This window comes from Felis catus, chromosome E1, assembly GCF_018350175.1.
Source record: "Felis catus isolate Fca126 chromosome E1, F.catus_Fca126_mat1.0, whole genome shotgun sequence".
NCBI classification, from domain to species: Eukaryota; Metazoa; Chordata; class Mammalia; order Carnivora; family Felidae; genus Felis; species Felis catus.
This window is the reverse complement of record NC_058381.1, coordinates 42,014,107-42,030,347: the sequence shown is the minus strand read 5'-3', so window position 1 is coordinate 42,030,347 and position 16,241 is coordinate 42,014,107. Positions and strand designations below refer to the sequence as shown.

General features: G+C 53.0%; 1 protein-coding gene and 1 long non-coding RNA gene across 2 annotated transcripts; both read left to right on the top strand.

The window, feature by feature from the left end:
• The first annotated feature begins 1,662 nt into the window (after positions 1-1,662).
• Positions 1,663-4,292, top strand: LOC109494381. Its single transcript, XR_002149224.3, has 2 exons — positions 1,663-1,841; positions 3,795-4,292. It is a non-coding gene; the product is annotated as an uncharacterized LOC109494381 (long non-coding RNA).
• A 1,030-nt stretch (positions 4,293-5,322) lies between these two features.
• On the top strand, positions 5,323-13,355 carry SOST (sclerostin). Its single transcript, XM_011289261.4, has 2 exons — positions 5,323-8,674; positions 11,412-13,355. The coding sequence occupies exons 1-2, from the start codon at positions 8,458-8,460 to the stop codon at positions 11,831-11,833; spliced, it is 639 nt and encodes a 212-aa protein (XP_011287563.2). The 5' UTR covers positions 5,323-8,457; the 3' UTR covers positions 11,834-13,355.
• Positions 13,356-16,241: the final 2,886 nt, after the last annotated feature.

Below are 16,241 nucleotides of genomic sequence, written 5' to 3'. Positions count from 1 at the left end.
TTCGGTATTTTTAAATGTTTATTTATTTATTTTGAGAGAGAGAGAGAGAGAGAGAGAACGAGCAGGGTGGAGGGGCAGAGAGAGAGAGGGAGAGAAAGAATCCCAAGCAGGTTCCGCACTGTCAGCAAAGAGCCCAAATCGCCTCGAGATCATGACCTGAGCTGAAATCAAGAGTTGGACACTCCAGGGCACCTGGTGGCTCAGTCAGTTAAGCGTCTGACTTCGGCTCAGGTCACGATCTCACGGTTCGTGGGTTTGAGCCCTGCGTGGGGCTCTGTGCTGACAGCTCAGAGCTTGGAGCCTGCTTCGGATTCTGCGTCTCCCTGTCTCTCTGCCCCCCCTCCCCCCTGCTTGCGCTCTTACTGTCTCTCTCAAAAATAAATAAACATAAAAAAAGAGTTGGACACTCAACTGACTGAGCCACCCAGGTGCCCTATGCAGTAGATATTTATTAAACATCTTCCCTGTACCAGAAATTTCCTGTGATGGGAATAATCTTTTTATTTATTTAATTGCTAAAAATTGCAGCTGTTGTGAGGGATAATTGACTGGAATATTCTTGACTAGAGTGGCCCATCCCAAATGAGGGAGGTAGATCTATGTTCCCAAGACAGTAGGAGACTGGGGGTGACAGTCTCAAGGTGGCCTCACGTGAAGATGACTGGGTGGCATTTTTAGGGTTTGGGGGGTCCTGCAAATGGGCAGTCCCCAAACCTGGCCCCGCCCTCAGACGCCTTGGACTCCACCATTAGCTTTTATCTCCCTTATGATAAACATTGGCTTTTTTTCTTTTTCTCCGAATAAAAACCTCAAGAGTGGGGTGCCTTTTCTCCACGACAGAAAAAAAACCTTTTTCATCTCTCGTTCCCCGTAGCAGAGGCAACCTAGACTAACTCGTTATTTGTCCAGTCTCTTTGGACAAATATAATCTTTATATCTTTACATAGGATTTTAGGCCAAACACTAATCTAGGAGACTGGGAAAAGTGTTTCTTAAAATATAAGTTTAAAAACCTTTTCATTGAAAAGCTAATGCTATATATACATAGTATAAATTCAAGCAATACAAAAGGCTTATCACAAAAAGTAAGTCTCCTACCCCCAAACTTTTAATCCCTCCTCTTCGAGGAAGCCACTCTTAAGAAGTATATCCTGCTGGGGGCGCCTGGGTGGCGCAGTCGGTTAAGCGTCCGACTTCAGCCAGGTCACGATCTCGCGGTCTGGGAGTTCGAGCCCCGCGTCAGGCTCTGGGCTGCTGGCTCAGAGCCTGGAGCCTGTTTCCGATTCTGTGTCTCCCTCTCTCTTTGCCCCTCCCCCGTTCATGCTCTGTCTCTCTCTGTCCCAAAAATAAATAAACGTTGAAAAAAAAAAAAAGTATATCCTGCTAGGAAAATCCCAGGCACATGTGTGTGTACGGAGAGATTCCATAGAAAATGTTCTGCACTTGGCTTTTTTTGCTTAACGGACAATTGTTTCTTACAGTAGCATTCATTTTACTGCTACATAGCATTCCACTGTGTATGGTATACGGTGGTTTCTGTACTCTTATTTTATTTTATTTTATTTTATTAAAAAAAATTTTTTTAACGTTTATTTATTTTTGAGACAGACAGAGCATGCACAGGGGAGGAGCAGAGAGAGAGGGAGACACAGAATCTGAAACAGGCTCCAGGCTCTGAGCTGTCAGCACAGAGCCCGACGTGGGGCTCGAACTCACGGACCGCAAGATCATGACCTGAGCCGAAGTCGGACGCTTAACCGACTGAGCCACCCAGGCGCCCCTCTGTACTCTTATTTTAAAGGTCCAGGCTGCTTTAAAGGAGCACAGAATGTCGAAATGAGGTGAGTGGCAGTTGCAATTTATCTGCTTTATATCCTGTTAATTTCTGTCATCTCTTGTGGTGGCACAGTGTCAAGCACATCCCCATACTCAGAGCTAAGGAGGATTGTTCTGTACTTGCCCGTACAATTTCATGGGGGCCCGAGGGGATGCCTGGCTGGTTCAATCGGTGGAGCGTGGGACTCTTGGTCTCAGGGTCACGAGTTCAAGCCCCACGTTGAATGTAGAGATAACTTTTTTTTTAAATTTTTTTTTTTAACATTTTATTTATTTTTGAGACAGAGAGAGAGCATGAACAGGGGAGGGTCAGAGAAAGAGGGAGACACAGAATCTGAAACAGGTTCCAGGCTCTGAGCTGTCAGCGCAGAGCCCGACGCGGGGCTCGAACCCGCGGACTGCGAGATCATGACCTGAGCCGAAGCCGGATGCTTAACCGACTGAGCCACCCAGGCGCCCCAAGATTACTTTTTTTAAAAAAAAAGATTATTATTTAAAAAAAAATTTTTTTTTAACATTTATTTATTTTTGAGACGGAGAGACAGCATGAACGGGGGAGGGTCAGAGAGAAAGAGGGAGACACAGAATCTGAAACAGGCTCCAGGCTCTGAGCTGTCGGCACAGGGCCTGACGCGGGGCTCGAACTCACGGACTGCGAGATCATGACCTGAGCCGAAGTCGGATGCTTAACCAACTGAATGAGTCACCCAGACACCCCTAAAAAAAGATTATTTTCTGGGGGTGGCAGCCCAAGCCTAATTTTTAGAAAGGCAGTCTCTGAGTCATGGCCTTCTGAATTGATGACTCATTTATAAGAAGTTCAAATGCAAAGATTCGATTTTGGCAGTCTACACTAGAATGAGTTAACCTAGAGCAACACAATGAATGGGGGGGGGGGTCTCCAGTTCATTAAAAGCAGATACACACCATGTATGATCAATGTGCTTTTATTATATTTTTAAATAATTGAAATGTACATATTTTTAAAACCTTAAGTGCTCTCTTCGGCAGCACATACACTAAAACGTTAAGACATCCCTATGGAAATGTGAGGTTTTGAGAGATCTGGTCTGCAAGCCCATGAGCTAAACGGCCTTCCAGTGGAATGTTCTCCATGCACTGGAGCACTGGGGCAGCCGCCCTGAGAGGCAGGAGGACAGAAAGAAGAGGAAGGGAAGAGTCGAAAAGAGAATGGAGAGCAGAGGACAGGTGCAGCTGGGCTTGGAAGAGGGACATCGGTCTCCAAACACATGGGGTGACAGAACCTCTCTTTGGCCAGAGTTTACTCATTTTCTCCTGAACTCTTTTTTTTTTTAACTTTTTAAAATGTTTATTTATTTTTGAGAGAGAGAGAGAGATGAGTGTGAACAGGGAGGGGCAAAAAGAGAGGGAGACACAGAATCCGAAACAGGCTCCAGGCTCTGAACTATCAGCACAGAGCCCGGCGCGGGGCTCGAACCCACGAACCGCGAGATCATGACCTGAGCGGAAAGTCAGACGCTCGACTGACCGAGCCATCCAGGCGAGCATGAGTGGGGTGGGAGAGGCAGGCAGAGAGAGAAGGAGAGAGAGAAAATCCCAAGCAGCCTCTGCACTGTCAGCACAGAGCCTGATGCAGGGCTCGAACTTCTGAACCGTGAGATCATGACCTGAGCCGAAATCAGGAGTCCGACGCTTAACTGACTGAGCCAGCCTGGCACCCCTGACTTTACCATTTTTAACAAGTGTCATGAATACTTGTTTCTTTAGGGTTTTCAGACAGGGGCCCTCCAGGCGGAGGGTGGTAGTTTGGATGGCCGTTGGGGAGGTTCTGGAATGAGTTGTCCTGGTTTCCAGAAAGAACACGGTGGTTCCATCCTGTAAGGGCTGGGGGAACCATTGGCCCATTCTAAGCATGGAGTAGGGGGTGGGGGTAAGTGACAATGGTCTTTGGGACCCCTCTCCTCTTTGTCCCTCAGAAGCTGCTGACTGAACAAGTCAAAGGGTTCCACTTTCCACCTGTGCCGAGACCCTGTGCTCTCCAGGAAACAATCTCTCAGCTGTGAAAAAAGACAGGCTGGTGTGGACGTCCCTCAATGCAGGCAGCTGCCTATAAACAGATTGCCCTCCGAAGCCAGAGACCCCATGTTACCCCGACCTGTGGGAGCAAAGTCTGTGTAAAAATGCAGCCAACAAGAAGTCTCAGGTCCCATGAATTACAGACAGGTGGCTTGAGTACCAAGTAAAGAGTTAGATGCCTTTGGAGCGTCCTTTCAGATCAAAGATCCTGTAATCCTGAGGATACATAGGAGCATAGCTTACTTTCCAAACTTGGCCTGTCCTTGAGAGCGTGGTCCAAACGCCTCATCTTCCTGTGAGGATCCCTGATCCATCCCAGGTGGGAGAGACTCTTCTCCCCTCTGAAAGCTCATAACACTTTGTCCCTTTAAAGAAAAAAATAAAGCATCTGCACCTTTCCTCAGTGGAACTAACTGCTTTCTTTGTGGAAGAACTCTTTTCTTCCCTGGTACAGGAGCTCCTGGAGGGGGGCACGAATCAGTCCACACCTCCTAGCAGGAGATGAGGTCTTGCTTCGTTAAATGTTTGGCAAGTGGGCATATGAACAGGCAGCTCGGTGGAAATGAAAACCAGCAAATCATCACGTAGGAAAACAGCCTTGCGGAGCGCCTGGGTGGCTCAGTCGGTTGAGCGTCCGGCTTCAGCTCAGGTCATTATCTCGCGGTCCGTGAGTTCGAGCCCTGCGTCGGGCTCTGTGCTGACAGCTCAGAGCCTGGAGCCTGCTTCAGATTCTGTGTCTCCCTCTCTCTCTGACCCTCCCCCGTTCATGCTCTGTCTCTCTCTGTCTCAGAAATAAACACTAAAAAAAAAAATTGAAAAAGAAAAACAGCCTTGCTAGAAATTTAGTTACAACGAGTAAATTACTAAATGCAATTAAAAATTGTTTAGCCCAAACCCAGTGTTGGCCACCTTGTGGAGACACATGCTGTTATGCGCTGAATTGTGCCCCCTCTAAACTTCATATCGTGAATCCTAACCCCTGGTGCATCAGAACGTGACCTTTATTTGGAAGCAGGTTTGTTGCAGATGTAATTAGAGAAGATGAGGTCATTTGGGTGGGCCCTAATTTAATATGACTGATGTCCTTATAAAAAAGGGGAAATTACGACACAGACAAGCACACACGGGGAACACCATGTGAAGGTGACAGCAGAGATCGGGGTGAAGCTTCTAGAAGTCAAGGAACAAGGAACACCAAAGATTGCCAGGAGAGGCTCCAGAAGCTAGAGCAAAGGCATGCAGCAGACTCTCCCATCACAGCCATCACAAGAAACCAACCCTTCCAACACTGGTCTCACAGTTTCAGTCTCCAGAACTGAGACAGTGCATTTCTTTTTTTCTTTCGTTTTTTAATTTTGAGAAAGAGAAAGAGGGCGCATACACGTGAGCAGGGGAGGAGCAGAGAGAGGGAGAGAGAGAATCCCAAGCAGGCTCTGCAGGGTCAGCACAGAGCCTGACTTGGGGCTCAATCCTACCAACTGCGAGATCATGACCTGAGCCGAAATCAAGAGCTTAGCCGACTGAGCCACCCAGGCGCCCGGAGACAATGCATTTGTGTTGTTTGTATCACCCACTTCGTGGTACTTTGTTTCAGCAGCCCTGGCTGACCTACGCACAGGCCTACTGGTATGTCACTCGTGGGAGCAGGGACCTGGCTGAGTTTTCTGGAGAACAACCCTGCAATACACAGCCAACTGTTCACCCTCTCAGACCCAGCGTTCGCTTCTGGAAATAACCCCAAAGTTTTGTTTGTTAGTCTGTTCAATTACTGTGTGGACTATCATCCAGCAATGTAGCATTGATACAAGCACGCAACAACCAGGATGAATCTCCAGGGAATTATGTGGAACGAAAAAAGCCAATCCTAAAAGGCTATATACTGTTTGGTTCCATTTAGGTAACACTTCTGAAATGACAATATTATAGAAATGGAGAACAGGTTAGTGGTGCCATGGGTTAGGGGTGAAGAGGGAGGGCGTGGGAAGAAGGTAGGTGTGATTATAAAAAGGCAGTGAGAGGGATCTTTGTGATCAGAGTGATTCATTACCTTAGCTGTGATGGATACTTGAACTTACACGTGTGATAAATTTACATGGACCGAAACACACACACACGTGTGCATGCGCACAAGAAGGCAAGTAAAATGGGAAATCTGAACTAAATTGGTGGAGTGTATCAATGTCGGTATCCTGGTTATGATATTGTACTATAGCTTTGCGAGATGTTGCCATAGAGAGAAACTGGCTGAAGGGTACATGGAATTTTCTCCGTATTATTCCTTATAAGTACATGTGAATTTACAATGATCTCAAAAAGTTTAACTCAAAAAATTGCTTTGGGCGAGGAAGTTCATAGCATCCCTACTGAGGATAGGAGAGCATTGAAATAGCCTACAGTATCCACAACAGAAGTGAGCTAAAACCCTAGGGGTTTAACTCTGAAGAAGGACAGACTCCTGAACTGAGTACATATGAAGCTGGATAAGCAGGAAGTGAAGCAGATGAGCATCGTAGCATCGATGGCATCTGTGAGCCGTTCCGCGGAGAGCACGGCTATACCTTGGCAGAGAAGAATTCGAAAGGATGGACACACTTCATCGGTTCAAATCCACTGGATTCTTCTCTTGTTTCCTTTCACCTCACTTCAGTTTCAAATAAAACCCTGAAGCCAAATGAAATCCTTCGCCATCCTCGGGCCGCTGGCTCCCCCTTCGGTCTCCAGCAGGTGGCAGGAGTGTCCCAAGGATGGGCCCCCACGGGCTCCGGTTCAGGCGGATGGGTCTGTAGCTCCGGACGGCAGGTGGGGCTCCCGCGCGGACAGCGCCAAGTTTCAGGAATCCGGGCATCATCGGAACTGCCCTCTCCCAAATCCAGGGCAAGAAGGCGGCTGTCCGGCCACGATAGGGTTAATGGTCTACATTCCAGAGCAAGGGAAAAGGAGGCTGGAGGGTCACAGACAGGGGGAGGGGGCGCAGAGGGCCGGCTTCTCACAACACCCACCGGCTCTGTTGGGAGAGATAGATCACCTCCAACAATGGCCACAGCTGTTTTCGTCTGCCCCGAAGGAAACTGACTTAGGAAGCAGGTATCAGAGAGGGCCCTTCCTGCAGGGGCTTCTGTCTGGCTTGTAAAACTGTCAGGGCAGCTGCATTCATGTGTCGAGTGATGGATGGTGGAAAGGAGGGACAGACGGCTTCAGATGGACACAGCGGCTTGCAAGTCAAGGCAGGTGGCAAAGGCCTCGCGGAGGCTCTGCAGGTGGGGCATACTGATTCATTGCCCAGTGAAAATACCAAGGGGACGCGGGCCACAGCCCTCTTCCCAGCCTCCTGGAACAATCCATCTGCAGTGAAAGCTTCCGCTGGCTCTCCTTTCTTTTCCTGCACCTCAGGTGTGAACCTTCCTCCCCGGTGCCTCTACCCCTCCCAGGCCCCTGGTTCTGCTCCAGGGCTAAGGTAGCAATTCCTTTTGATTTCTTTGCGGCTAGCTGGACCTGGGATGGCCTCATGGAATGCACCCCATAGCATGGACCAATAAGGTTTTCCATATAGGACTCAAAGCTGTTTTTGAAAAATATAATCGTCTGAGAAACCAACCAACCAACCAAACAAAAAGATGATGAAGAAGAAAAAAAGGATGTCAGCACTGAAAATGCCGGCCTTGGTCTTTGCTACGAAAAGGGACTTTTGTGCTCTCCGTTCCTACCCACAGCCTGGCCAGGGAAATGACTGCCTTGGGCACATCAGTCCGCAAGCAGCAGTGAGTGTCTTGGCCAAAAAGTGCCTGTCACCACGCGCAGAATCCCCACGGTTTCCTCCTCGCGCTCCATCACCACTGTCCGTTGACTTACTCATCCTGGCCTTGGAACCAGAATCCCCGCCCCCTCGCCCAAGCAGATACTCTCCCCGCGGCCCTCCAGTTTTCTCTCTTGCCTTCCAGAGGGTGCCAACGGGGGCTTTCTTGATCAGCGTAATCGATGCTCAGCCTCATGGAATCGGGACCAATGGGGTTTCTTAAAAAGTATCCTTCTGCCCCTGCCTGGGTCTGTGGGGGCCAAAGATATACCCCTCGGGCCACTTGTCAGTGGGGTAACAAACGAACTTGGCCTGAGAAAGGCACTTGGCTGGGCTTAGCCCTGTGGAGGGCTCCGGGCTGTAGTTTTCTTTGTGAAGCTGGCCCAAAGCTTGTTTTGAGAAAGCCCGAGGGGCCCAAGGAGGTAAAGATTGTGAGCTGGAGCTCATCTTGATATCCGAAAACCACAGCCACCTGCATGTGGGAGGTGCTGGAGGGCAGGCTCGCCTCACACGCCCCCCTCTCTCTAGGTCACCTGGGAGCACCGGCTCCCAGGGAGTTTGCTGTGCCTGAGAAGTCTTTGGGGAGGGCTTGCTCTGAGCACACCCGTTCCCTCCCCCTGGGCTGAGAGAAACGTGGGACCAGCCCTGCCCCAGCCTGTCCTCATTGGTTGGCACGAGGCAGAGGGGGCTTTAAAAAGGCAAACGTGTCCCAGGCTGGGGACCGGAGCCTGTGCTACTGGAAGGCTGGGTGCCCTCCTCTGGCTGGCGCCATGCAGCTCTCTCTCGCCCTGTGTCTTGTCTGCCTGCTGGTGCACGCAGCCTTCTGTGTGGTGGAGGGCCAGGGCTGGCAGGCCTTCAAGAACGATGCCACGGAGATCATCCCTGAGCTGGGCGAGTACCCTGAGCCTCCACCAGAGCTGGAGAACAAGACCATGAACCGAGCGGAGAACGGAGGGAGACCCCCTCACCATCCCTTTGAGACCAAAGGTATGGGGTAGAGGAGGGCATGTTTAGCACAAGGGGCCTGGGAGGGTTCTCTCTGGGAGGTTTTGAAGACTGGGGTAGACAGTCCCCCGCTGCCGGCGCTCCAGGAGGGACAGTCTTGCCTGGAGGCAGGGGAGGACAGCATGCCTAACGTAGTAGCCTTGGCATTGAGGTGCAGGGGCCCGGGGCTGGCAGGGGACTGGCCGCGGGAGCCCGGGGCAGGAAGGAGGCTGAGGTGGCGAGAGCCCAATTCTGGGACAGGCTCAGAGCCTCAGAACGGAGACAGTTTCAAAGAATCCCCTCTGGAGATCACAGGAGATAGGTCCCCCAGCTGGCACCTCGGGAGAGGGGACAAGGCAAGGGAGCCTCACAGCTGTGAGCACCTGCCGGATGCAGGTCCTTTACACAGGCCATACCTGAACCTTACCCCGGGGATCCACCGTGCGGGAGCCCCATGAGGTGACCTCTCAGCTGGCAAGTAAAGAAATGAGATCTCCAGACGCTAAGTACCTTGGTAGTGAGAAGAGCTCGGGTTTGACCCCAGTTTGATCCCATTCCAAGACGGCCCTGGAGGGGGATCGTGGGTGGGGGGGGGGGGAACTGAGAGCCAGAGAAAACCCCCCACAGAGCCGTGAGAAAGGGACATTCCCCCTGTCCCCGGTCTGCCCAGCCAGCTGGCACTTGAAGGAATGCAAGCTGCAGGGACAGTCGTAGCCTCGGACCTGGGTGGCAGCTGGGGCCGGGCCCTGGAGGGGAGGTGGCATCCTCTGTGCAGGGAGTGGACACAGGTGCCCCCCTCTTCTGCCCCCAGACCAGGCCTTGTCTCGTTCCTAGGGAGGGAGCCTGACCCCAGTGACAAGGCAACAGCCCCATTGGAAGGCACATCTGGGTTCCTGGTCAGGTCTGCGCAGAGAAGCCCGGGGAGGGCGGGGGTGACAGCTGGCTCTGCAGCTGGCAGGAATGGCTGGGGGCAGGGGCCGGAATGACACTTCAGAGGGAGGGCCTCACTGCCCTCCGGTCGTTGGGCGGGCTGGTGAGGAATCCACTGCCCAGGCCCCTCTCGACCCATCCGTCCTTGCCCCACAATTGTGAAGGCTGGGGAACCCCACAGGAGGCCTGGGGCCTCAAGTCTTCACAAGAGGAGGGCGGCAGCACATCACCCCCCACCCCCCACCCCGGGCAAGGTCGATTAAGCTCAAGTGACTGCTTCACGCCGCTGTTTGGGTCCCAAGTACAAACCATCCACTTCCCCGGGCTCCTATAAGAGGCCACAGGCCCCGAGGAGGCTGTGAGCTCAAAACAAAGTCACCCTCTGCAGAGGAAGTGCCTGACCCAAGGGCACTATTCTTGGAAAGTCCAAAACACCTCCTTCCCTGGGCAAACAGCCCACCCCCACACGCTACCCCTGCAGCCGGGGAACAGTGGCGAGAATGCCAAACCAGTGCAGAAACCAGGTCAGCCACGGGAGGAAGGCGGACCCCACATCTCCCCTGCCATGCTTGTTCTGCAGGGCCTGGGGAGTGGAGCCTTCTCTGCTTCTCTCTGGTTTTGGTCGTGGGTTATTTTTCATCCCTTGTGTCACATGGGAACTGTCCCCATGAGACCCTTGGGTGGTGGACAGGCTGCCATCTGAATAAGCCCACAGTAGGAGAGTTGATCAAGGTGCCTTCAGGGCACGAAGCCAGGCCACAGAGCCCAGTCCCCCTTCCCCCCCCCCCCAACCCAGGAACAAGCCTGTGTCACCCTCGGAGATCCATCTAAATGGCACAAAACAAGAGATGTCCCCGGCAGAGTGCTTGGTACACAGCAGGTGCTTAATAAATGTTTGTGGCAGGCGAACCTGTAGGTTTTCAGTCAGAGCTCTGTCCCCTGGGGCAGGAAGTAACTGCAGTGAAAGGCAGCCCTTTGCCCCCACCCCCAGCCCAGCCTCCCACCTGGGCGCTCAGGCACATAGCTTCTGCCTTTGTGGGACCCCAGAGGTGCTGGGGCCCCAGGGAACTGGGGTGAGGAGACCCAACTCTGCCTTTTGGGCAAGTGTTATTCCCTCTCGAGGCCTCCGTGTCCTCAGCGATGATGAGAGGCTTGGACAAGCTGCCTTTGGCTCTCTTAGCGTCTAATAACTTCTCCTCCCCACCTCCCCTTCCATCCCTGTCCTTGGCGGCAGTTGCCCTGATTTATTACCTCCAATTAACCCCTACTCCTTTCTCTATCCCCTCGCCATCCCTCCCAAGTGGCTGGAAAAAGAATTTAGGAGAAGCCAAGACCATGTAAAGGGTGTGGCTAATACCTACTCTGCCTCGACCAGGCCCTCTGTGGCACAGATGTGACTTCCATCTGGAGAAAAGGGCCCCCTTGGAGGAGAAGAAGAAGAATAACACACAGCCACGGCCAACGCTTCCAGCTCTTACTGTGTGCTCACAGTGTCCCCTGCATTATATACGCAACTAACTCCTTAGGACAACCCGTTTTTCTGATAAGGAGCACAGAGAGGCTAAGTGACTTGCCCAAGATCACACAGCGATGGGGCTGGTATTCGAACGGCAACAGACGCTTGGCTCCAAAGTTTTAGGGGGAAAGGGTGGGCCAGCGTTCTTTCCACCAGCCGCCACCCCCTCCCTCCCAGTAATAGATGCCCATCTGGAGAGCCCGCAGGTTTGGAAAAGACCTGGGCTGGGGGCTGGGGGGGGGGTTGGTGGCGCGGAGGGAACCGGGCTGGCCTCACAAGCCGTCTCTCCCGCAGACGTGTCCGAGTACAGCTGCCGCGAGCTGCACTTCACCCGCTACGTGACGGACGGGCCCTGCCGCAGCGCCAAGCCGGTCACCGAGCTGGTGTGCTCCGGCCAGTGCGGCCCGGCGCGCCTGCTGCCCAACGCCATCGGCCGCGGCAAGTGGTGGCGCCCGAGCGGACCCGACTTCCGCTGCATCCCCGACCGCTACCGCGCGCAGCGGGTGCAGCTGCTGTGCCCCGGTGACGCGGCGCCGCGCGCGCGCAAAGTGCGCCTGGTGGCCTCGTGCAAGTGCAAGCGCCTCACCCGCTTCCACAATCAGTCCGAGCTCAAGGACTTCGGGCCCGAGGCCGCGCGGCCGCAGAAGGGCCGAAAGCCGCGCCCCCGCGCCCGGGGCGCCAAAGCCAACCAGGCCGAGCTGGAGAACGCCTATTAGAGGCCGCCCGCCGCGCCGCGCCTCCCCCCACAACCCGCGCCCCGGCCCAGGCGCCCGGGTTTCTGCCCTCGGCGCGCGGTTTGATTGTTTGTATCTCATTGTAAATGCCTGCAACCCAGGGCAGGGGGCTGAGACCTTCTGGGCTTCGGCAGGAGGTAGCCAGGCCCTGCGGATCCCGGGCGCCAGCAGAGCCCCCACTCCCTCGTCTCCGAGGGGGTCCCGCAGGGCAGGGGAGGGCGCTGAGAGTCACAGACACTGAGCCACGCAGCCCCGCCTACAGGGGCCGCCCACCTTTGCTGGTCCCACTTCCGAGGAGGCAGAAAAGCAAGCATTTCACCGCCCAGGGGTTCTAAGGGAGCAGTGGGGGAGGAGGAAAGTCCCGGGACTGGTTAAGAAAATGCGATAAGATTCCCTCTCCACTTCTCTGCCCCTCAAAAAGCCTTTAGTGCCTTGTTGTGCCAAGAACACAGGACCGGGGTCCATAGGTGTGGTTTCTAGTCCGGACTCTGCCGCTAACGTGCTGGATGACCTTGGACCACACTCTTCTCTTTCTTGTCCTCAATTTCCTATTCGGAAAATGGAGATGGGGGTGGGATTTGTATCTCGAGGAGTCTACGGTCACCTGATTCCAAGGCCTTGCGTGTCTTTTGAATGGGCAAAGGAGAGAGAGAGAGGTTGGGTTGAAATGCTGCCATGGTCACGTCCAGAATTCAGAGTTGTGATGCCCGGATCTGACAGCCAAAGATGAAAAACAAGTGTGGCCGTGGGGGTGGGGTGCGGGGTTGGCATCTTTTTTAGGGCTGACAAACTCCTGGAAGAAGCTGTGTTCTCTCCCGGCCTGGCCCTCCCCGGATGTTTGCCTGTCTTCACCCCTCCATCCCAAAGGATGCAGAAACAATGCCATTGATTGGGGTCGAGAAGGAGAGGTCCCGGGACACTGGACTTGCAGGCCCAAGGGAGCAGCCACCACCCATGCAAAGACCAGCAAATCCCTCTGCAGACATCCTCCTGCCTACCACTCACAGACACAATTCTGTCTAGAACCTAGCTTCTTAGTGCTGTTACCTGTGATGTCATATCTTACACTGAAATAATATTACTTGGGGAAAAAAATTACAAGTGCTGTACATATGCCGAGAAACCACAAAGCCTGATAAATGTCATCCAAAAATCTTTTTGAAAGTCATTTCCAGACACCTCTTACTTTCTGTGTAGTTTCTAATTGTGTAACACACACACACACACACACACACACACACACACACACACACCAAACCAGAAGCACATGCCGTGTGAAATCCCGCCAGGCTGGTCCTTTCCACAATCCTTCCATGTGGGGTTTGTCCACAAGAATGAAAGTCGTGGTTTTTACAAAGAGTTAAGTTACATATTTATTTTCTCACTTAAGTTATTTATGCAAAAGTTTTTCTTGTAGAGAAATGACAACGTTAATATTGCTTTATGAAATACCAGTCTGTTCTTTCCAGAGGCATTGTTAATAAAGACAATGAATCATTTCCGAGAGGATGTGGTCTCATGTTCGTCAACCACACACAGCCATTCCTGTCAAAGTTGACATCCTTTTCTTCGGTGCTAGGACTGCAACCTGGGAGGCACCTTTGCCTGGGCTGTGGTGGCCCTTGTGGCAATTATGTCCTCCCTTTGAAAAGTCATGTTTGTCCCTTCCTTTCCAAACCTAAACCTCATTCGTTCCCCGTGGCCATTGTAATAACTTCAGCCTGGTCCCCCTGAAGCAGACTGCCCTCCACACTGTCATCCAGAAAGACTGTTCTCATTGTGCCTCACCCCTGCTCAAAATCCTTCCATAGCTCCTCCTTGCCCAAGATCAAGTTGGGGCTTCTCAGCCTGACACGTGAAGCCTTCCCCTGCTGGGTTTCCATCCCCCCTCTACCAAACTTCCTTCCTGACTCCAAGAGGCCGAACGATATTCGATACTCGCCCCTGCCTTTTTAGTTGATCCTCCCCACCCCCCAGCCTCAGACCACCCCCAGTGACGCCTGCTCTTACTTCGGAGTTCATGTTCCTTGTCACCTCCGAGCCTGCACCTTCCAGAGATGTTGCAATCCCCACTGATCTCTCCTCATGTGCCCCAGGCCTTTTGTCCACGCCACTGCTTTGCTTCCTGATTCTGTCTTCCGTGCGATACTCATTCGTGGACGTGTGTCTCACCTGGTCAAGCCCTGCGGAGTCCTGGGACAGACGCAAAGCCGAGTACAACTCGGTTCCAGCTCACAGGGGGTTCATTCAGGCGTTTTTCCAAACGTGACTCTCACGCCCCCCTGGTAAAATGAACGATCTTCACCAGCAGGGCCGACGTCTTGCCCTTCTCTCAGCATGGCCTCACCAAGGCGTCTCACAGCGCTGGACGCTGGCTGACACTCAGGAAATATCCTTCAATTGCCACAAGGCGGGATGACTCAAAGCTTTGAATCCAGTCCAGCCCCTCTCGGGGTAACCCCACCCCAAAGCCCTCCCCAGCCCCGCCGATTTTTCACTTTAACTCCCAATGAACCCTCCTAAATTCCTTATCAGCAGCAGCAAGTTTTTGATAATTGTCAGTATCTGCCTCCAGGCCCCGAGGAGGCCCCAGCGAGAGCCTGCAGGGAATCCACGCACCGTGAGGAATGTCTCAGAGTTGGGGAATGAGAGCAGGTAGGAAACAGACACATGGTCCAGCCCCAGAGGCCATGTGCTACAGTGGATGGGGACACAGGCTCTGGAGCCAGGCTTGTGTTTGATTCGAAGGAAAGTGGGGGCACCAAGGGGTTAAATGTCTGCCCGCGGCCAGATGTGGGCTCGGTTCCTGCTCTGACACTCACTTAAGCCACTGGGAGCCTGGCAGGCACGTGGGCAAGCCATCAGGTCACACAGTCTGTACAAAGCGTTATGGGACAGAGCGCAGGAGGACTCGCTTTGTGGTAGGAATGAGGAGGAAAGCTCAGGGAAGCTGTCGCAGAGGTGGGTGCTGCCTAGAAGTTTGCCCGGTGGGGAAGGAGGCACAGGCATTCTAAGCAGAGGGCACTGGCCCAAATAAAGGCACTGAGGCTGAAGGTGCGTGGCCGTGCGAGGGGGCATGAGACTCGGTCCACCACATTCCTCCACATGCACTGAGTCCTCACCATGTGCCAGGCAGCGTGGGGGAGCCGGGGAATTTCAAGCAATGTCCAACCCCAGATAGACCTAGGGTCCGCTTTCTGGGACCCCAGGACCCGGAGGGATCAGCCCAGGCTATAATCTCATTACCACGAGGGGGAAAAAAAAAAAAACCCAAAGCCTAAATTGTAGGTCGGGCTAGGGGTTATTTATGGAAAGTTATATTCTACCTACATGGGGTCTATGAGCCTGGCGCCGATCAGAAACAGAACAGACAACAGGCTCAGCTGGGGGGTGGGGTGGGGGTGGCGTTCTGCCGTGGGGAGCACATGTTCTGGTGGTACAGCCAGACATGGGGTTTGTATTAATAGTCTTGAGAGTCAGACAGAGGGGCAGAGGGAAACAGGTCTCTCTCTCTCTCTCTCTCTCTCTCTCTCTCTCTCTCTCTCTCACACACACACACACACACACACGCAATCCATCAGGCTCTACCTGCACTCCAAGTACAAATCAGGCCACCTTTGCACAAGGAGGTAAAGGAAAAGAAACTCAAAGAAGCCACAGGAACCCAGACTTCCCCATTTTCCTTGAAGCAGGCGGGACCTGGGCAGCTGGAGAGGGCGGAGAGCTCACACGCCAAGCTTGGAGTCATTGCCCTTGGAAACTGGTGTCACCGCCCACCTCCCACCTGTCCCCTGACGCGGGTCTGCCCTAGTTCCTGATCATTGGTTCTAGCTCTGGGGCCTGTGTAAACTTCCCTGCCCCCCACCCCCCACAATGTTCCTGGAGTGCATCCTCTGTCTTCTCCCTTGTCCACCGGCAGGTGAACCTCAGGCTTCTGGCGGCTTCCACCCCGAGAGTTGGAAGTTCCTTTCATTGCTAGAGGGGCAGGAGGCGGTGGGATTGTCACTCTTAACTAATGGAACCATGCGCCCGATTTGCCCAGGCACTGACACCTATTGGCCCAGTGAAATTATTAATAGCTCCCACATTTACCCTCAGAAATATCCTGTTCGAGCAATAAATTACATGGCTATTATAGACGCAAATATAAGAGATACAGCTTTCTGTGGAAAGGCTGGGGCTCAGATGCCTTTTTTCAAATGCTGGCCCCTCTGGAAAGTCCCTTGCGTACCTCCTCAAGGCCTGTCTGTCCCGCGGGCCTCAGACAAGTGTCACTTCCCCTGACCAACGAAACCATGCTTCATCTTTCATGAGCAACACTTCCTTCCTTCAAAGGACTCACCTTAGTAGTCACACAATGATAGATTTAATCATGTAAGTGTTTGATTAA